General features: G+C 28.7%; 1 protein-coding gene and 1 non-coding gene across 2 annotated transcripts; one reads left to right on the forward strand and one right to left on the reverse strand.

The window, feature by feature from the left end:
* Positions 1 to 233: 233 nt before the first annotated feature.
* Positions 234 to 305, reverse strand: TRNAD-GUC. Its single transcript has one exon. It is a non-coding gene; the product is annotated as a tRNA-Asp (tRNA).
* Positions 306 to 18155: 17850 nt separating this feature from the next.
* LOC123911477 lies at positions 18156 to 21594 on the forward strand. Its single transcript, XM_045962899.1, has 5 exons — positions 18156 to 18403; positions 18494 to 19183; positions 19655 to 19894; positions 20024 to 20115; positions 20699 to 21594. The coding sequence occupies exons 2-5, from the start codon at positions 18533 to 18535 to the stop codon at positions 21321 to 21323; spliced, it is 1608 nt and encodes a 535-aa protein (XP_045818855.1). The 5' UTR covers positions 18156 to 18403; positions 18494 to 18532; the 3' UTR covers positions 21324 to 21594.
* The last annotated feature ends 1464 nt before the right edge of the window (positions 21595 to 23058 follow it).

Genomic DNA, 23058 nt, shown 5'->3' on the forward strand with positions numbered 1-23058 from the left:
CAAAAACATAAAATGCAAATAACTTGCAAGAAAGAAAAAGGTTGTAGATATAAAAAATTGAAGCACATACTATAAAGTAAAATTATGTAGTATAAAAAGGTTCTGAAAAAAATGTATTTATAACTGTTAAAATAATGACAGTGATGAAAATATACACTTTTTTTTTTTGGGCCGCTCTTTTATTTCCTTCTCTAAGCCCAACGAGTTATGAAAATTATCAAAAATCGAAAATACGCCGTTGCCGGGGATCGAACCCGGGTCACCCGCGTGACAGGCGGGAATACTTACCACTATACTACAACGACATTTTGATGTTAATTTTGTATTTTATATTTACTTGTAGCATATTATTAATTTACTTTTTGGACACAAGAATATACTATACAATTACATTGTCTTTATCAGATAAGTATGATTATACAAATACAACGATACATACGTACGTACCCTTCGTATTTTTTTTTTGACAATATATATATATATATTTTTTAATTTTATTTTATATTTTATATATAGCTGCGTTCTATTCCAAGTTATATAATTTGCATTGAATCTACCTTTGGAACACAAAGGTATATGCACGGTTCTTCAATTAGGAAGGTAAGTATTTATTGGTGGACTGTGTAAAAAGAATTGTTGCCGGAGATTTTAGGTATATTGATAAATCGAAGTGTTTTAGATTTTATTTAGTAAAAAATAACGGATGACTTATAAATTAGATGATATCTGTTTGGATTGTCTTATTTTTCATCAGAAGAGAGATAGATCTAAAAAGAAAAAAAGAAGAAAGGAAGATAATTACTTTTTTTTAACATTGTTGTTATCATAGATTTTGTTGAAGTTAAAAATTAGTTGCAGAAATATGTATAAAAAAAAAAAAATTAGTTGCAGAAATAATAAATATCTAGTTGCCAGTGTTGAAGGCAGACACTAAACGACACCGACTTCAAATCAGATCAAATTATCGGTCGGACCTGCATCCTCTGTAAACCAATGAATAAAGTACATTTCATATTCTATTGGGGGGATTGGTGACTTACCCATCCAATGACTTTGACACTGGACATTCCAAAACAAAATTAAGGGGTACTCTCGGTTGAATTTCATAATAGACGCCTGTTGGCATGCCAACCTCTTTCTCCTTTCAGGACAGGGAGGACCTATCCGAAAAGAAATAAATTTCTGTATTGCTTGTCCTATTTTGCTCTTAAAAATTTCATATTAATTTATTGATTCCTCATTGAAAATAATCTAATTTTTTGTGAGGAAAATGTTTATAAATTATACTCCCTCCGTTTTCGTATAAGTGTCCAGTTAGAATGATAACACAAAATTAAGAAAGTGCATTTTTGCACCTCATCTTCCTATTATACCCTCATCTAAATTCACCAATAAATTCTTATTTTTTTGAACCTAGTACTCATCTTATTTAAATCTTCAATGAACCATTATTATAAGTAACAAACTATGTTTAAATCTGAATATACCAAGGAAGCAACAAACTTTTCTATTGTAAAAAAATTGAACAAACCTTTTTTTTTTTTAAAAAAAAACTTTAGTTTTTCAAATATATATATAAAAAAATATATTGAAAAAAGATAACAATAATTGACAAATGGTATATTGACAAATCGTATCCTTAAAACACAAACTGAACAGTTTATTAATTAAAAACGCTGAATATGATAGAACTGGACACTTATACGAAAACGGATGGAGTAATCTACTAAACATGTCTTCAAAAAATTTTAAGATATATATGAGTTGACTTAATAATGAAGATTAAAATTACTAACGAAAAATAGTGGTATTAAATTTGAAGAATAAATTAAAATTTTCAAAGGATTAAAAATAAATTTTGACTCTAAAGTACAATTTTTTTATTTTAATTTTAAAAATACTCGTAAGCATTTCCACTAGAGAAGTACATAGTTAACCAAAGGAAGGAACAAATTCAAAAGGAGTTTAATGTCGTGAGTGTGAAGGATATGGACATATCAGAACTGAATGTGCTACTATTCTGAAGAAACAAAAGAAAAGTATAGTTGTTTCATGGTCTGATACTGATGACTCAGAAGAGGAAATGGAGTCTGCAAAACTTGTCATTGCCTTGAATGGAATTTGTATGTCTGATACATAATCGTGTGATGAAGAAGTATCTTATGAAAAATTAGCTGCTACCTACAAAGATCTTCTCAACAGAAGCACAAAAGTTTGCAAGGCTTTGGAGAAACAAAAAAAGATCAATGGCCAAATGCCAACAGGCTTACTCTTTCATACTCAAAACCAATGGGTTTTGGTTTCCCATAGTTCTGCTTTTGTGTCATCTCATCAAATGCATCAGTCCCCTTAGTCATCATTTTGGCTACCTTCTTTACATGATCCAAATCAGTGTTTAATTTGATCCCCTCTTTATCTAGTTCAGCAACTTTTCCAAGGAGATCAGATTTCTCCATTTGTAGTTGATCAATTTCTCCATTTAAGAAGATCAACTTTTTCAGTTTGCATTTGGCCATTGACCTTTTTTTGTTTCTCCAAAGCCTTGCAAACTTCTGTGCTTCTATTGAGAAGATCTTTGTAGGTAGCAGCCAATTCTTCATAAGATACTTCTTCATCACACGATTCTGTATCAGACATACAAATTCCAGTCAAGGCATTGACAAGTTTTGCAGACTCCATTTCTCTTCCGAGTCATCAGTATCAGACCATGAAGCAACTAGACTTTTCTTTTGTTTCTTCAAAAAAGTAGCACATTCAGTTCTGATATGTCCATATCCTTCACACTCACGGCATTGAACTCCTTTTGAATTTGTTCTTTCATCTCCGTAGGTTTTCTTATGCAAGAAAGGTTGTTTGTTAATGTTGGACTGAACATTTGACTTAAGTCTCTTGTCCATTCTTCTCACCGGTTTGTTGAATTGTCTTCCTAACATAACAATAGCTTCTGAAAGACTTTCTTCGCTTTCCAAATCATCTTGAGGATCATCATCAATGCTTTTAGACGCAAAATCTAGATTTTTATCTTTCTTTTTGTTTCTTCTATTCAAGTCAAGCTCGTATGTTTGAAAAGAACCTATGAGTTCATCCATAGTTAGGCTCGAAAGATCTTGAGCCTCTTCAATGGTTGTGACTTTCATATCAAACCTCTTGGGTAAAGATTTGAGTATCTTGACCCAAAGTTCTTCATCAGAAATGGGTTTACCAAGAGAATCAAATGAATTAGCACAGTCAAACACATTCAGTTGAAAATCATGAATACTTTCTTCCTCCTTCATTTTGAGATTTTTAAAGCTGGTTTTAAGCATCTGAAGCTTAGATGTGAGTACCTCGTCTATGTTACCCTCAACTAATCTTTGAGAACATGATTGTGCTTCTTGAAGTAATGATAGCATTTCCTTACCAGTAAGTTCCAACATTGATTGTGAACATGCTTCCCAATCATCCATGTTAAATGGTGGTAACTTAGGAGACATTCCCAAGCTGCTACAGACCATCTTTCTAGCTATCTCTGTGGCTATTGATGTAGACATGGATATATCCTCAATCGCCCCATCAGTAAGCCCATCATCACCAAAGACCATTAACTCTACTACCCTTCCCCCCAAAAGAACAGCTATATGGGCCTTTAAGTGGGCCCTACTCAAATGAGATGGCATATCAAAGCGTGTTCGTCCTAGAGAATAATCGGGATTATCGACACGGAAGTTGCGTTCCGATGCATTTTATGCCTATATTCAGTTACCACGTGCCCTGCTTCATACAGGGCAGTGTTGAATCTCTTTTGGTCTTTTCTAAAAATTTCCATTATTGATTCACGACTAACATGTGGAATGTTTGCGTATGCGGACAGAAGTTATTATAGTATATATGATAAAGCTTAGTGGAAGCAGGACAGGAGACGAATAAACCCAGCTTAAGAAATCGATTTTACTTTCTTGTTAAATAGGCTATTGATTATGCGTCGCTCTGCAACTTTCATCTTTTCATCCAGTTCTTTGTCAATTTACACACAGTAGATAACCACTAACATTAAGTTCCAGTTAAAAAATGAAGCAGCACACAAAAACACAACATTTTTTGTCAACAGTTATCAGTATAGTATAAGCCTAGAATCACCATGGCAACACTTCATTTAAGCATATTATAGGGTAAGTGTGTGCAATTTCCCCTAGAATCAACATAAGCCTAAGCTCTACTTAGGGCCTCTTTGGATTGACTTATTTGATCTTATACTGGCACTGGCGTAAGTTTGGCGACACTGAACTTAAATGAAAACAACTTAAAACATTTTTCATGAGTTGTTTTCAGTTTATTTTCATATTCAAGATAGCTTATGAAAACAGCTTATGTATACAAAAATAAATTATCTTCTGCTGATGTAAGCTTATACATAAGTGTGTTTATGGCCACTTCTAACATGAAAGAGTGAGACAAGTGGTGCACGGTGCACCACTTGTCAATATCTCGATAACGAAAATAAATTTTATAAAATTCACCGTTGGATTGAAACTTTATATGACATAGATCTTTCATATAAATTTTTAGAAAAATTGAACATCATTTGTGTTATTGAGACCCACCAAAATTAACGGTATTCAGTAAAAATTCATAAACCGTTAATCTTGATGAGTCTCAATAACATATCAAATAATGTTCAATTTTTCTAAAAATTTATACGAATGATCTATATGATATAAACAGTATACTATGCAGGAATAAGAATGTACCCATTAGATTTAGAAACAGAGTGAATTCCAAAAGCATCTTCTGAATCCAATGCTCCTTTCACGATCGTGAATGGTGATGGTGGATTCACTTTCTGCCACGAAAAATGTGATGTCAGTATAGAAAAATGTTTAACCCTAAACCTATGTGTGTGTGAGAGAGAGAACGGAGAATCAAGGAGTACTGAGACAATCGCATAAGGTAGATGCTAACTTCTTCATGGTAATAGTTTCACTTCAAAACTGGACCTTCTGAATCCAATGCTCCTTTCACGATTGTGATCGGTGATGGTGGACTCACTTTCTGCCCGCCGCGAACTCCCGACAGAGTTGTGCGGCGGAGTGCGGCGACGGCGGTTCTCCCCATCTCTATTTGGCGTTATTTTGGAGTGTCCCGGTTCAAACCCGGCATATAGTGCGGCATATAGTGCGGCATATAGTGCCATATCACTATCAACCAGACTCTCGGTCAAATTAAACATATGACCTATGATTAAATTTATTGTTGGCGTTATTATAATTTTTTTTTTTACAAAAGCACACTTAATGCATTTCATTATTGTTGTAATCTATAATATGTAATAAGCCAGACTTATTTCCCTTTCTCTCTCCTCTCCTCATTCAACCTCATTCCTCACATTTAATGTTGATATACATATATTTATAATAAAATGGAATATGCCTTATATTCTTTTTTTTTAAAAACAGTAATATTCTAATATGCCTTATTTCAAAAAGGAATGAAATATGCCTTATATTAAATTGCCTACTTAAAAAGGAAATAATTCATAATGAAATAATTCTAATTAATTAAAATATTCGATTTAAAAATAATAATAAAAATATTTCATTTATTATTATTTCAACTTCAAATATTTTATTTTTTGACTAACTTCAAATAATTTTTAAAACCAATTTTTATTTATTTATTTATTTTTGTGGATGAAATGATTTAAACAAAATGAAAAAACGTGAAAATAATATTTTATATTTTTTTAAAATGAATCATGGCTTGACCAAAAAAAAAAAGAATCATGGAATTTTCTTTTTTGAAAAAGATGTGATAATATATGAATGTTTTTGATTGTTGATGAATCATGTAATTTATTATTTTGACTAATTGGTCATATTTGTTATTAATGATTTTAATTTCATATTAAAGACAAAATTATTCATATCTCCATTTTTCTCTCTATATATATATATGATCTTTGTGTGAATACTACAACTCACAATTTTTCAAATCTTTTCTTTTAGTTATTTCTCTTAGTTATTTTCATTGTTATTTATTTACTTGAATTACTTGAATTTTTAATTTATTCTCTCTTTTATGAATCATATTTGTTGTCTTTATAATTTTCTTCAACTTTTTCTTCTTTATTCTATAATTTTGTTGATCATTCTCTCTTTTTCTATTTTTCAGGAATGTGATCATAAAGAAAGATATGGAACACGAGAAACAAAGTTGTTTTCATGGGAGAATGCAAACTATAATATATAATGAATACTACAACTCACAATTTTTTAAATCTTTTCTTTTAGTTATTTCTCTTAGTTATTTTCATTGTTATTTATTTACTTGAATTACTTGAATTTTTAATTTATTCTCTCTTTTATGAATCATATTTGTTGTCTTTATAATTTTCTTCAACTTTTTCTTCTTTATTCTATAATTTTGTTGATCATTCTCTCTTTTTCTATTTTTCAGGAATGTGATCATAAAGAAATATATGGAACACGAGAAACAAAGTTGTTTTCATGGGAGAATGCAAGAATATTGAGAACATTTTGTTATTAATAAAATAATAGTGAATTATTGACAAAATAAATAGTAATTTTTTTTATATTGTAATTATTATTATTTTATAATAAAATGGAATATGCCTTATATTCTTTTTTTTTAAACAGTAATATTCTAATATGTCTTATTTCAAAAAGGAATGAAATATGCCTTATATTAAATTGCCTACTTAAAAAGGAAATAATTCATAATGAAATAATTCTAATTAATTAAAATATTCGATTTAAAAATAATAATAAAAATATTTCATTTATTATTATTTCAACTTCAAATATTTTATTTTTTGACTAACTTCAAATAATTTTAAAAACCAATTTTTATTTATTTATTTTTGTGGATGAAATGATTTAAACAAAATGAAAAAACGTGAAAATAATATTTTATATTTTTTTAAAATGAATCATGGCTTGACCAAAAAAAAAAAAGAATCATGGAATTTTCTTTTTTGAAAAAGATGTGATAATATATGAATGTTTTTGATTGTTGATGAATCATGTAATTTATTATTTTGACTAATTGGTCATATTTGTTATTAATGATTTTAATTTCATATTAAAGACAAAATTATTCATATCTCCATTTTTCTCTCTATATATATATATATGATCTTTGTGTGAATACTACAACTCACAATTTTTCAAATCTTTTCTTTTAGTTATTTCTCTTAGTTATTTTCATTGTTATTTATTTACTTGAATTACTTGAATTTTTAATTTATTCTCTCTTTTATGAATCATATTTGTTGTCTTTATAATTTTCTTCAACTTTTTCTTCTTTATTCTATAATTTTGTTGATCATTCTCTCTTTTTCTATTTTTCAGGAATGTGATCATAAAGAAAGATATGGAACACGAGAAACAAAGTTGTTTTCATGGGAGAATGCAAACTATAATATATAATGAATACTACAACTCACAATTTTTTAAATCTTTTCTTTTAGTTATTTCTCTTAGTTATTTTCATTGTTATTTATTTACTTGAATTACTTGAATTTTTAATTTATTCTCTCTTTTATGAATCATATTTGTTGTCTTTATAATTTTCTTCAACTTTTTCTTCTTTATTCTATAATTTTGTTGATCATTCTCTCTTTTTCTATTTTTCAGGAATGTGATCATAAAGAAATATATGGAACACGAGAAACAAAGTTGTTTTCATGGGAGAATGCAAGAATATTGAGAACATTTTGTTATTAATAAAATAATAGTGAATTATTGACAAAATAAATAGTAATTTTTTTTATATTGTAATTATTATTATTTTATAATAAAATGGAATATGCCTTATATTCTTTTTTTTAAAACAGTAATATTCTAATATGCCTTATTTCAAAAAGGAATGAAATATGCCTTATATTAAATTGCCTACTTAAAAAGGAAATAATTCATAATGAAATAATTCTAATTAATTAAAATATTCGATTTAAAAATAATAATAAAAATATTTCATTTATTATTATTTCAACTTCAAATATTTTATTTTTTGACTAACTTCAAATAATTTTAAAAACCAATTTTTATTTATTTATTTTTGTGGATGAAATGATTTAAACAAAATGAAAAAACGTGAAAATAATATTTTATATTTTTTTAAAATGAATCATGGCTTGACCAAAAAAAAAAAGAATCACGGAATTTTCTTTTTTGAAAAAGATGTGATAATATATGAATGTTTTTGATTGTTGATGAATCATGTAATTTATTATTTTGACTAATTGGTCATATTTGTTATTAATGATTTTAATTTCATATTAAAGACAAAATTATTCATATCTCCATTTTTCTCTCTATATATATATATATATATGATCTTTGTGTGAATACTACAACTCAAGATTTTTCAAATCTTTTCTTTTAGTTATTTCTCTTAGTTATTTTCATTGTTATTTATTTACTTGAATTTTTAATTTATTCTCTCTTTTATGAATCATATTTGTTGTCTTTATAATTTTCTTCAACTTTTTCTTCTTTATTCTATAATTTTGTTGATCATTCTCTCTTTTTCTATTTTTCAGGAATGTGATCATAAAGAAAGATATGGAACACGAGAAACAAAGTTGTTTTCATGGGAGAATGCAAACTATAATATATAATGAATACTACAACTCACAATTTTTTAAATCTTTTCTTTTAGTTATTTCTCTTAGTTATTTTCATTGTTATTTATTTACTTGAATTACTTGAATTTTTAATTTATTCTCTCTTTTATGAATCATATTTGTTGTCTTTATAATTTTCTTCAACTTTTTCTTCTTTATTCTATAATTTTGTTGATCATTCTCTCTTTTTCTATTTTTCAGGAATGTGATCATAAAGAAATATATGGAACACGAGAAACAAAGTTGTTTTCATGGGAGAATGCAAGAATATTGAGAACATTTTGTTATTAATAAAATAATAGTGAATTATTGACAAAATAAATAGTAATTTTTTTTATATTGTAATTATTATTATTTTATAATAAAATGGAATATGCCTTATATTCTTTTTTTTTAAACAGTAATATTCTAATATGTCTTATTTCAAAAAGGAATGAAATATGCCTTATATTAAATTGCCTACTTAAAAAGGAAATAATTCATAATGAAATAATTCTAATTAATTAAAATATTCGATTTAAAAATAATAATAAAAATATTTCATTTATTATTATTTCAACTTCAAATATTTTATTTTTTGACTAACTTCAAATAATTTTAAAAACCAATTTTTATTTATTTATTTTTGTGGATGAAATGATTTAAACAAAATGAAAAAACGTGAAAATAATATTTTATATTTTTTTAAAATGAATCATGGCTTGACCAAAAAAAAAAAAGAATCATGGAATTTTCTTTTTTGAAAAAGATGTGATAATATATGAATGTTTTTGATTGTTGATGAATCATGTAATTTATTATTTTGACTAATTGGTCATATTTGTTATTAATGATTTTAATTTCATATTAAAGACAAAATTATTCATATCTCCATTTTTCTCTCTATATATATATATGATCTTTGTGTGAATACTACAACTCACAATTTTTCAAATCTTTTCTTTTAGTTATTTCTCTTAGTTATTTTCATTGTTATTTATTTACTTGAATTACTTGAATTTTTAATTTATTCTCTCTTTTATGAATCATATTTGTTGTCTTTATAATTTTCTTCAACTTTTTCTTCTTTATTCTATAATTTTGTTGATCATTCTCTCTTTTTCTATTTTTCAGGAATGTGATCATAAAGAAAGATATGGAACACGAGAAACAAAGTTGTTTTCATGGGAGAATGCAAACTATAATATATAATGAATACTACAACTCACAATTTTTTAAATCTTTTCTTTTAGTTATTTCTCTTAGTTATTTTCATTGTTATTTATTTACTTGAATTACTTGAATTTTTAATTTATTCTCTCTTTTATGAATCATATTTGTTGTCTTTATAATTTTCTTCAACTTTTTCTTCTTTATTCTATAATTTTGTTGATCATTCTCTCTTTTTCTATTTTTCAGGAATGTGATCATAAAGAAATATATGGAACACGAGAAACAAAGTTGTTTTCATGGGAGAATGCAAGAATATTGAGAACATTTTGTTATTAATAAAATAATAGTGAATTATTGACAAAATAAATAGTAATTTTTTTTATATTGTAATTATTATTATTTTATAATAAAATGGAATATGCCTTATATTCTTTTTTTTAAAACAGTAATATTCTAATATGCCTTATTTCAAAAAGGAATGAAATATGCCTTATATTAAATTGCCTACTTAAAAAGGAAATAATTCATAATGAAATAATTCTAATTAATTAAAATATTCGATTTAAAAATAATAATAAAAATATTTCATTTATTATTATTTCAACTTCAAATATTTTATTTTTTGACTAACTTCAAATAATTTTAAAAACCAATTTTTATTTATTTATTTTTGTGGATGAAATGATTTAAACAAAATGAAAAAACGTGAAAATAATATTTTATATTTTTTTAAAATGAATCATGGCTTGACCAAAAAAAAAAAGAATCACGGAATTTTCTTTTTTGAAAAAGATGTGATAATATATGAATGTTTTTGATTGTTGATGAATCATGTAATTTATTATTTTGACTAATTGGTCATATTTGTTATTAATGATTTTAATTTCATATTAAAGACAAAATTATTCATATCTCCATTTTTCTCTCTATATATATATATATATGATCTTTGTGTGAATACTACAACTCAAGATTTTTCAAATCTTTTCTTTTAGTTATTTCTCTTAGTTATTTTCATTGTTATTTATTTACTTGAATTTTTAATTTATTCTCTCTTTTATGAATCATATTTGTTGTCTTTATAATTTTCTTCAATTTTTTCTTCTTTATTCTATAATTTTGTTGATCATTCTCTCTTTTTCTATTTTTCAGGAATGTGATCATAAAGAAAGATATGGAACACGAGAAACAAAGTTGTTTTCATGGGAGAATGCAAGAATATTGAGAATATTTTGTTATTAATAAAATAATAGTGAATTATTGACAAAATAAATAGTAATTTTTTTTATATTGTAATTATTATTATTTTATAATAAAATGGAATATGCCTTATATTCTTTTTTTTAAAACAGTAATATTATAATATGCCTTATTTCAAAAAGGAATGAAATATGCCTTATATTAAATTGCCTACTTAAAAAGGAAATAATTCATAATGAAATAATTCTAATTAATTAAAATATTCGATTTAAAAATAATAATAAAAATATTTCATTTATTATTATTTCAACTTCAAATATTTTATTTTTTGACTAACTTCAAATAATTTTTAAAACCAATTTTTATTTATTTATTTATTTATTTTTGTGGATGAAATGATTTAAACAAAATGAAAAAACGTGAAAATAATATTTTATATTTTTTTAAAATGAATCATGGCTTGACAAAAAAAAAAAAAGAATCATGAAATTTTCTTTTTTGAAAAAGATGTGATAATATATGAATGTTTTTGATTGTTGATGAATCATGTAATTTATTTTTTTGACTAATTGGTCATATTTGTTATTAATGATTTTAATTTCATATTAAAGACAAAATTATTCATATCTCCATTTTTTTCTCTCTATATATATATATATGATCTTTGTGTAAATACTACAACTCACAATTTTTCAAATCTTTTCTTTTAGTTATTTCTTTTAGTCATTTTCATTGTTATTTATTTACTTGAATTACTTGAATTTTTAATTTATTCTCTCTTTTATGAATCATATTTGTTGTCTTTATAATTTTCTTCAACTTTTTCTTCTTTATTCTATAATTTTGTTGATCATTCTCTCTTCTTCTATTTTTCAGGAATGTGATCATAAAGAAAGATATGGAACACGAGAAACAACGTTGTTTTCATGGGAGAATGCAAGAATATTAAGAACATTTTGTGGGGCCTCAAATTAACTTCTTAATTTGGATGCTAATAGTGTTTATTCTTTTGCTTGATAGTGTAATAATCATATTAGTTGTCTTCATTGTTAATCATTTGTTGTAATGGGTTGAAGTACCTCTTCCTGCATCTTATTTTGATTTTGTCTATAAAAAAAAATAAAAAAAACTAAACCACATTTGTTGTCAAATATTAATTAATAAAATTATTTATGTATACATCGATCAATTTCTGGCGTTTTTTTTCTTCTTTGGTGCCTTAAAAAAAGGTTTCCTCTTTAATATTTGATTGAAAGTTTTCTCTTTACATTCAACTACTCACTCCGTCCCATATTATAAGGAAAAAAAATTACTTTTTTATGTCCAAAATTATAAGCAAAAAAAACTAACTTTTATCATTTTCAAGATTTACTTTTATTTATTCTCATAAAATTAAATGCAAATTGCATTTAATTTACTCTCTCTCTTCTTTCCTCAATAATAAATAACCAATAAAAATTCTTTTTACATCTTCCCATGAAACTTATTTCAAGAAAAACACAAAAAATCATACTTCAAATCATCATATTCCACTTTTCTTAATAAGTGTGAAATTTTTTTTTTTGCTTATATTATGGGATGGTGGGAGTATGATAGAAATTTGCATTTATATTTTTTTACAAAAATTTGCATATATAACAAGTTTTTTTTGCTAAAAAAATAAGTTTATTTTTCGGTACCAAAATATTATCACATATAACAAGCTAATTATTACTGACCACCATCATCTACGCGACATTTAATAGACCGGACAAATATATTTCCCTAAATAAAAAATTCTTATAGTTTTTTTGGTACAAAAAAATCTTATACTTTTTTCAGTCAAAAAAATCTTATACTTAATACCGTAAAATAATCTTTTATAAACAAAATAAAAATTTGAAAGTCACAAGATAATGCATCATCTCCATTGATTTTGGTGTAATGAAAACCCCTTTAAATTAATTTGAATTGCTGGTAATTCTGCCGATTCAATGCACCAAAAAAATCAAAAGTTATCAATACTTAGGTATATGAACAATGGTGACTGTGTAATTGAAATCGGCGAGGAGAAGATATATTTTCAAACTTTGCTACGTTATATATTGAACAAGGAAACCAGAGAATTCAGTTTTTGAATTATTGAAATTGAAATCAATAGGATTGATCGAGTGAAAAGGATACACCGTAATTAAATAGAATTGTGTTAATTTAGAAACTATTATGAGCCTTAGATTAAATAAAATATACGGTTGAGATTTGGTGTCAAACTATTATGAGCCTTAGATTAAATAAAATATACGGTGCTTATAAAAAAAATATACGGTTGAGATTTAGTATCAAACTAAACTTTGGCACCTGCTGTCGACGAATCCTTACTCATTTTATAATATTATTGACTTTCTTCAAAAGATTATGCAAAATTAAATTGAAATAATAAAAAAATTACTTAATATTTCGGCACTAGCATTTTCGGCATTTCTGCAAGTTGAGTTAGGATTTGTGGACTGAGAGCTCATATTTTTACTCATATATATTAATACATAGACCTATTTTTTGTATTTTTTATGGGGTCTATATATGTTTTTTATTTTATTTTTTATTTATACGAGATCTATTTTTTTAATTTATACATGGACTATATTTATATTAATATATTAATACGCGGTCTATTTTTATTTTATAATTTATATCGGGCCGGTATTTTTACTCATGTATTTATATGAGTACTATATTTTTATTCAAATATTAATACATAGACCTATTATTTTAAAACTTTATACAATATACAAGGTTCTATATTTATTTTTGTTCATGCATTTATTTTAGGGAGTATATATTTAGCTTATCTAGAGATAATTCTAGGTCTCAGGATGAGAATAGATGAGTATATATAGAAAGTGACGATTCTTTAGAAATGTAGAGTGGCCTATATAGGCCTAGGAATAACAACTTGGGGCGAGATATCCTCACCACGATGTGAAGATGACCGTTCCACCTATTTAGGGACATATATCTCACATGGACTATAATTTTGGTCCTCAATCTCCTGAGGTTTGACGGAGTTCATGCTTACCCCTTCTTCCATTTAGGGAAATATCTTCACCAGACCCTCTATCCCGACGGGCCTTTCATCATTTTTAGGCGAACAACCCACTTAGGCGAGTTAGGTCTTAGGCGATGATGCCCCGATATTTTGTCCAGTACAATTTTATTTTGAGGGTATTGATGTGGAAATTAACTAATATAAGATAATTTTTTTAGGTTATTTTTGTTTCATATTTATTTTACTATAGATATTATGAGATTAATTTAACTCTTTTTTTTTGTTTGCTTAGAGACCTTCAAGAGTATATATTTTACTCATATATTAAGGACATGCGTTATTTTTCTATAATTTATATGAGGGTCTACTTTTTTATTTACTTACATGGGGTTATATTTATATTCATATATTAATACGGGGCCTATTTTTATTTTGTAATTTATGTAGATTTTTTTTGTAATTTATATGAGACTTATATTTTTACTCATATTATCAGGAGTCGGGATGACAATTTGACACATCCCCAATGGGCACCCACAAAAAAACCCACGACGGATAGGGTAAAAACCCGTATGTTGGGTACGGGTACGAGTATAGGTAATTACCCATAAAAATGAGCGGGTATTGGTGCGGGTACGGGTACCTTAGCACCCACCTCGCACCATACCCACAAAATATTTATTTTTTTTATTTTATTTATATTATTATATAATAATATATATGTATATCAATTTTAAAAAATTATACTCTTATACATTTTTAATAAAAATGTTTATTTATAAGATTATGCAAATCCAATGTGAATATGTCAACAAATATATGAATTTTAACTTGAGGTTAGTAATGATTTTGTTTATAATTTTCTATTAAAATGATATGATTTTTTATAATTGATCAATTTATTTTTCGCAAAAATGCGGGTAACGGGTACGGGTATGGGTACTTAGGTGCCCATAGGGTATGGGCACAGGTACAAAGGTTGTTACCCATGCAGGGTTTGGGGACGAGTATATGTATTTTTTTCAAACTGCGGGTATGGGGATGAGTACTATAGTACCCTACTCATACTCTACCAATTGTCATGCCTAATCAAGAGGATATTGACATGTACAATTAAATGATATAAGTTATACATGGTTCTATATTTATTTAATATTTTGTTTCATATTTATTTTACTAATGATATTATGAGGAATTTTTTTGTAATTTATATGAGGCTTATTTTTTTTACACATATATTAATATAAGGCTTATATTTTTACTCATATAATAATACAAGGGACATTTTTTTTTTGTTAATTAATATGGGGACTACTATTCGGTTCAAACTTTAAAAAGTAAATTTTCACTTGAAGTGTTGTCTACTTAAACTTTGGTTAGTCTCTTCTACTTCAAATTCTATTGTGTAATATTTTTTGAGTTTAATGAAGATGCACTGACAGTGTAAAATTATTTTACACAATCATGTAATAAAAAAATTTCAATTTGACATGTCATATCAACAAAATGGGGTGAAGTGACGGAAAACATGGTTGTTATTGGTTGACAATATAAAATTATTTTACACCATTAGTGCATACTCATTTTTCTCATATTTTTGATGTCGTTTTCGTTTTCTTTTAAATTATGATTTTTTTTTCCAGTTTTCTTATGAACTTAAATCAAGCGAGTTTTGAAATCGGACTAAACCGGTTGGTCCGATCAGTTGAACGGTGTCTATGTCTGATCCATATCGGGTTGAAAACTGATATACTACAAAATTTTAAAATTGGAAAAATCGAAGAAAAAAATCGCCGTTTCGGTTTACGTCCCTTAGTTTTAATCTATTTCTTTTTGTCTTAATAAAATTTTAGCATAAAATTAAACCAAAAAAAAAATAGCATAAAAAAAATTAATTTCAAAATAAAGAATAATAATATATAAATCACACGATAATTGTTAAATTTGTAAAAATCAATTAGGCCTTTCTAGCCCGTGCTTGGGAGTAATTACCGATAGAAAATCAAGTTTTTGGCCAATGTAAGACCTCTATAAACAACATAAAGTTTCGCAAGCATCATGTCAGACGACTCACGAATGAAGCCAGAAAAGTCTGGTAAGTAAAAATATAAATTGTATCTGATAAGACCCTCATAACTAGCTCTAATCGGGGAACCTAAACAACTACCGTCAACGTTGAGGACCACCAAGAGAAGTTTTCATTGTTCCATTTGATGAACCTGTACCAACGTGATTAGAGGAGAAAAAAGACGTGAAAATCTCGACCAAGCTCTGGATGTTGAAGGATAGCTGATTTAAGGACAAGATTCATTGTTTAAATAAATTAAATTATGATATCTCCATACACCAAACACCAGCCGAGAAGGAATTAGCTTGGGGACACATGGAGCCAACCTTGAGCCAATCATGTGCGTCAATTATAGAGAAGAAAGTTCAGTCATTGAATTCAATGTGGTGCCAAAGGTTTCTAGAGAATGTATAGTCCTGAACACAATGAAGGAAAGTCGTTTCCTGGAGGCCACATCGAGTAAAAATAGAGGAAGTGTCCAACTTCCGATGATTGAGTAAGGATAAAGCAGGAACCGAATTATGTCAGGCTAACCGTAAGAAAAATATGATATTCGCATGTAACTAATTTACTTTAAATAAAATGCAGAAAGTCAAAAGTTTAGAAATAAAAAGATGATCTTCGAATGTAACTACTCTACTTTATTTTATGTGCGCAACAAATTTGAATTGTGTTAAATTGTTTTTGTAATAAAAATAAATTTAAATGTATATTGGTCTTCATATTTTCATAAAAGTAAAATTTAGATCCCTTATTAAAAAAAAATGATTTTTTGGGCTTATTTGTTTTTTCCAAAATTTTAGTCATTATTTAATTATTGGCATTTTAATTTTTGAAGTAGCAAAATTTGTTACACATATTTTTAAAGACAAAAAAATTTGGTGACTTATTAAACATATATATATTAGTGTAATTTATCATTTTTTGTGTTAGATAATTATGAAATTTGAAATATTAAAATCTTAATTTTTATAGTCACTTTTTAACCCGTGCTTGGCACGGGTCCGGATACTAGTTTCAATACAAAGAGGACAATAATCAAAGACTTGGTGACTAGCATTAAAATGAGCTGTCTGAGCTAAGTCATGAGCTACTCGATTGACTTGTTTCCTAGCATAACTGACCCTACAGTTGTCATTCATACAAACTAAGCGACGACAATTTTTAATAATAATGCCATACTCTGTATCGTCTTGAGGCTTACTATTTAAATGTTGTACCACATTCATACAGTCTGTTTCAAGCTGGAAGTTGTATATGTTCATGCTTTGCATCCACTTCATAGTTTCCAAGATGCCAATTGCTGCAGCTTCATGAATCTCTGGTACTCCATCAAAACGCCGCGTAAATGCTCTCACAAACCTTCCATGCTCATCACGAATGCAAGCTCCGATACAAAAAATATTTTGTTCTACATAGCTCGCTGCATCAACGTTACATTTGAATACTCCACTTGGCGGTTTACTCCACCTCGACGTTGTTGAACTCGTGCTCCTGCGAGCTGCATTTACGCCGTGTTGTTTAGCCTTCCTCCAATCATGAAGATACTCAAATGTTCTTCTCACAAAGTTATTAGTCGTGCACGAACAGGGGCGTTATGTTTTTTTTTTATTTAACTTATTTTTAAATTACGTTTTAAAGAATTTTTATATTATTTCTCTTAGAGCGCACACAAAGTTTGAGGGATTAGTCTCTGCAGTTGTGCATAGAGGATATCCGATTTACAAAAAAATAATACTCGTTTTAATTTTTTTTCTTTTTTGAATAAAATATTCATTTTGTTTTTAAAATGCTACTGTTATTGTACAAGCCGGTGTTTGAATCTTAGAATTTTTTATTTTTCTATACTTATAATTTGCGAGTACTGATAATAATAAAAAATGTATACAAATAACAAGAAATTGGCAAAGGAATATCCTTACCTTTTTCAATGGATACTTTCCCTCTAACTTGAAATGAAATAATACCATATTATTGAGCCCCACACCGTCAAAGAAAAATTAGAGACCATAATCTCCATTAAATTGCTTTTGCATTCACACACACACACGACCTAATTAATATGTCATTTTTGTGTCTCACAAAAAGTGTTTCATTTTTAATGTCACGCTTAAGTAAAGTAATATAATGGTCACTTAGCTTTGAAGCCATGTAGTATTCGATGGTTACTTGTCTAGCATGCAAAGCTTTACATGTTCTTGTTAAGCTAATATTTTTCATATTCTTGGCTTTTAATTTTATCATCTTTTTTTCTTCTTCAAATTTCAAGAGATATATGGATAATAATGTCATGATCATGCAACATTATTTCTATTCCCTTAGTTCTTCTTTATAGGTATGTTACAATATTTACTAACTCAATTTTAATATCCCTGATAAGTTTTTTTCTTATATTACTCACTCTTTGAACTATGATACATCACAGTTACAACTTTAAACTTAATTGAACAAAAGGGGAAAAAGAATGGCATCTCTCATACCTGGAGTTCTACTGAAGCTTCTCCAAACAATGAACTCTAATGTAAAAATTCGAGGAGAACACCGCTCAGTCCTTCTACAAGTGATCAGTATCGTGCCTGCATTATCCGGTTCTGAACTATGGCCTAACCAAGGCTTCTTCATAAAAGTCTCAGATTCTTCTCATTCAACTTATGTCTCACTCTCAAAGGAAGACAATGAGCTTATTATGAATAATAAGTTGCAGCTTGGCCAATTCTTTTATGTCGATAAAATGGAGGCCGGTACACCGGTTCCAATTCTTGTTGCGGTTAGGCCTGTTCCTGGAAGACATCCTTTTGAAGGTAATCCTAAGGATTTAATGCAGATGTTGGAGTCATCGGAACACATAGTGTGTCCTAATAACAATGAAGTTAACAGCTCAAAATCCTTGGATATAATCGAAGCCAAAGAGAACACAAGTTCAAGGCAAAAGATTGTTATTAAAGAAGAAAAAGTTGGTGTTGCGTCGAGGTACATGAAGGGTGTGCTAAATCAAAACTCAAAAGTGAATGTCCTGGATACTATTGTTGAAAGCAAAGGAAATGATTTAGAGAATGTCGTAGATGGTAAGAAGGTGGGATCTACAAAAGGAAAGCAGCAAGAGATTAAAGGTCAGGTATGATTCTTGATCTGGAATTTCAATATATTTATGAAAAACTCAAGAATGTGTATTGTTGAAAAACTAAACCTCTCTATTTTAGCTATGGAATAGTGTTTGGTAACTCTCCAGTCGGTTCTCAGAGAAAGGGACTCTGATAATCCGTAGTTCTGTTAGGAGGTAAGTATAGTCTGGCTAAGAATTAGTCCAGCTAGGATTTGAACTCGGGTTCTCCTGAACTATTGATCTTTTAACATGGCTATGGAATAGTTAGAAAATGAAAAGGCATTATTGGAACAAATATAACAAGTCCCTTAAATTGAAAATTGTAAAAATTAGAATTAACATGGAAATTCTTTGGAATACAACCAATTTGAGTCATTTTTTATCTTCTTTTTATCAATAAACAAGAATGTAAGCAAGATGCTATCCTATCCTATGCCAGTAAAGGGAAAAAAAAAGTGATAATGATCGATTTAAGCATCACAGGTAGCCCCAATGACCTCAACTCGTACTCGATTTGAAGCAATTTCAACGAAGCAAGATGTTGCTCAATCAAACATCCAGGAGACAGTAATGAAGCCTTCTAAAAGCACTTCTAACAAGTGGACTTCGACTAAACAGGAAAATTTGAACTTGAATTTTTTGTCCAATATTCAAGATAAAAGCAATTGCACCGAGACAATTTCATGGACTACTTTGCCAGCCAAACTTTTAAGACCTGGAAAGGTAAACTAAGTTTTAGTTTCTCCCTCCTTTTCGATAATTTCCACCCTGATAAGTTAGTCCGTCAGATAATGCAATTGAGATAAATTAGACTCTCGATCCGACTTGACTGTGTTATTTTTATTTTATAAGGGAATTCTTAGAAGGAAACAACTAGCATCTCAAGTTGTAGTAGAAGCTCAAAAAGAAGCATCTGAAGCAACAAAGATAGTCAAGTGCTTAAGGTATGTAAAGTTTTAATCCAAACTTTGGCACTTAAATAAGAATATAAAATTAGTAAATACACATTTTCCTTGAATTTGTAAGAGTCTGTCAATTTAGTCCCTCAAATTTGCGAAATAGCAATTAATTCCTGTAACTGAAAATATCAATCAATTTAGTCTTGTATGCAATTTTGCACAACAAATTTAAAGGGTCTATGTCTGTTTTGATGCAGAAAATACTAAGTCAATATTTACATTTTTTATTGGTTTTTATTGGTTTTAATTTAAGGGACTAACTCGCTATTTTATAAATTTGAATGATCCTAACAATTCCAAGGACTAATGTAGAAATTTACTCAATAAAAAATGTCATATACTTTAATTAGAGACCGAGATCTATGAAGCACGGACACAGACACCGGACACGACACTGACACGTCTGACACCGATAATAATTTGACAAAATTACATAATTCAGTGTGTCCGACACCGAGACACGCCTAATCTGAGGAGTGTTCGTGTTTCATAGACTGAGATAAGTGAAATCTTACTTTCTCTTGCGCTTTTCTATCCCTCATTTATTCTGTCTATCTTCTCTATTCAGTATGTTTGCAAATATCTGCTCATCTGCTGCATCAGAGAACCCTCATGTCACAATGGACAAGTTTTTCGCACTCCAACAGCTCATGGATCAGCCAAATGGTTCATCTCAGTTGAAAGCCAAATCTCTTCAATCACATAACATTCAATCTCCTACAGAAAAGCTAAAATATGGCAAAAAAACAGGTTTAGCACATGCTAAAAGTAAAAACATATCAAAGTCTCAAAAATCTATAATTGAATTATCAGTAACTGAAAAACAAGAATGGGCGAAAGAAAATGGCATAAAACAGATCAATGAGCTAAAAGAAGTCTTTTTGAATGAAACAAGATCATGGTTCATTAAGTACTTGGAAAAGACATTGGATTCTGGATTTTCAAGGGTCTTTCAAGAGAAGGGAAAAGAAAGTAAGGTTATTGCAGGAAGAGAAACGGCACACGCAAACTACATAGCGGTGACACTGTCACACCTTAAGCATGCAAATGAGTGGCTAGAAACATTGAGAAACAGTTTAAACTCTGAAAGTGAAGGACTAGTAGAGACCATTGATAGATTGAAGAAAAAAATTTATTCTTCCTTGCTTGTACATATTGATTCTGCTGCAGTAGCTTTGGAAAACCGAGCTTGATTGTTCGACAAGAAACTGTTTCAGAAGAACATAATGTAATATGCTATTTTATAGGTTAAATTATGTGTGATGCTATTTATTAATTTATACCGAAAAACAAATAAGGCGAAGGTGTTTTAAAGTAAACTTACATTTCTCCTTAAAAAATATTTGTATGTGATACAATCTATGTAACACCAACAATTCAAATTGAAAGCGTATCTGATTATCGGATGCCTGCAGTGTTTGGACAATGTTCAATCAAGTGTGATAATCATGAACAATACAATTACTCGGATCTATGTGATTCTGTGTGTGATCCTGCTGCAGTAGCTTTGGAAAACTGAGCTTGATTCTTTCACAAGAAACTGTTTCAGAAAAATATATTGTAATGCTATTTGTAGGATTATATGTGCAAAGTGATCTGGGTGTCGGTGATGCTATTTATTTATTTATTTATTTTCAGGGTCCTCCTAGAATCAGACAGAAGCAAGCTGTAAAAACTTCAAACCCTCAGAAGGGGATTTCCAAATCATCATTTTACTGTCATTATTTGAACTCAATTTCGCTAAAAAATCAGCACTCGCATTCCCTTCTCTAAGAGTGTGAGATAAATTCACCTACCATTCCAAATTCATCAACTTTTTAATATCAGCTATCAAACAAGCATAACAATGAAACCCCTATCGATCGACTTAGAAATGAGATCAACAACAGTTTTGGAATCCGAATAACAACATATAGGTGTAACAGTTTGACATAGCAAGATTAAATCCATATGATAAAGAGCAATAAGGTCTGCATAGGTGTTACCGGCTATCCCAAGGAATATGACCATCCCAAAAATTTGGAGGTCCGGGCGGTGTAATATTACTCAAACGTTACTCCGTTGTAATTTGATCCCTCCCGATATATTATGAGTCAATTTCACAAGTTAACGGCTATCCAAGGAACATGACCATCACAAAATTTGGAGGTCATGTGATATTACTCAAATGTTACTCCGTTGTAATTTGATCCCTCCTGATATATAAAGAGCAATAAGGACTGCGTAGGTGTTACTGGCTATCCCAAGGAACATGACCATCCCAAAAATTTGGAGGTGTGAGTGGTGTAATATTACTCAAATGTTACTCCGTTTTAATTTGATCCTCCAGTCAATTTCACAAGTTAATTTTACATGAGAAAAAATAGGAGTATGTTTTTTTGAGTCGTGTTTACAAACAAGAAACAAGAAACACAAATAGAACTTAAACTTTTACAATCAAACTGTTAAAACAAGAAACACACCACACCCACACTCACACACACCTAAACACGAAAGCACACCACACCCACACTCACACACCTAAACACGAAAGCACACCACACACAAAGTTTAATCTAAAAAGGTGGAAACTTTATTTTTTGCTACTGTGCTCCTCATTCTTTTGCTCTTTTGTTTCAAAGCGAGGGTCACACTTAATACACTCAAACTTTCCACCATGTGTAGCCCACATAGTATCTTTTTCAGCTTTCTCGTCTGCAAATATGTCGTTGTTGTCGCTTTGGGTGTCGTCATAGTCTTTGTTACTGCTGGTGTTGTTGTTGTCGCTTGTTGCTGGAGCCATTAAATCGAACAAATTTTCTACAACAAAACAAATAAAATGATATTAAGTTATTAACTATGTAATTTGGATATGGACATCAACCCTGTTATTTGTTACTTTCTTATATAGTTCAAAATGTGAACAAATAAGCATGAGTGAGAAGTTGC

The sequence above is a fragment of the Trifolium pratense genome, linkage group LG2, assembly GCF_020283565.1.
Source record: "Trifolium pratense cultivar HEN17-A07 linkage group LG2, ARS_RC_1.1, whole genome shotgun sequence".
Taxonomy (NCBI): domain Eukaryota; kingdom Viridiplantae; phylum Streptophyta; class Magnoliopsida; order Fabales; family Fabaceae; genus Trifolium; species Trifolium pratense.

Coding starts and splice junctions, on each gene's coding strand:
- LOC123911477 (XM_045962899.1), top strand. CDS start 18,533: ATGGCATCTCTCATACCTGGAGTTCTACTGAAGCTTCTCCAAACAATG. Junction 19,184..19,654: donor AGCAAGAGATTAAAGGTCAG/GTATGATTCTTG, acceptor TAAGCATCACAG/GTAGCCCCAATGACCTCAAC. Junction 20,116..20,698: donor AAGATAGTCAAGTGCTTAAG/GTATGTAAAGTT, acceptor TTCTCTATTCAG/TATGTTTGCAAATATCTGCT.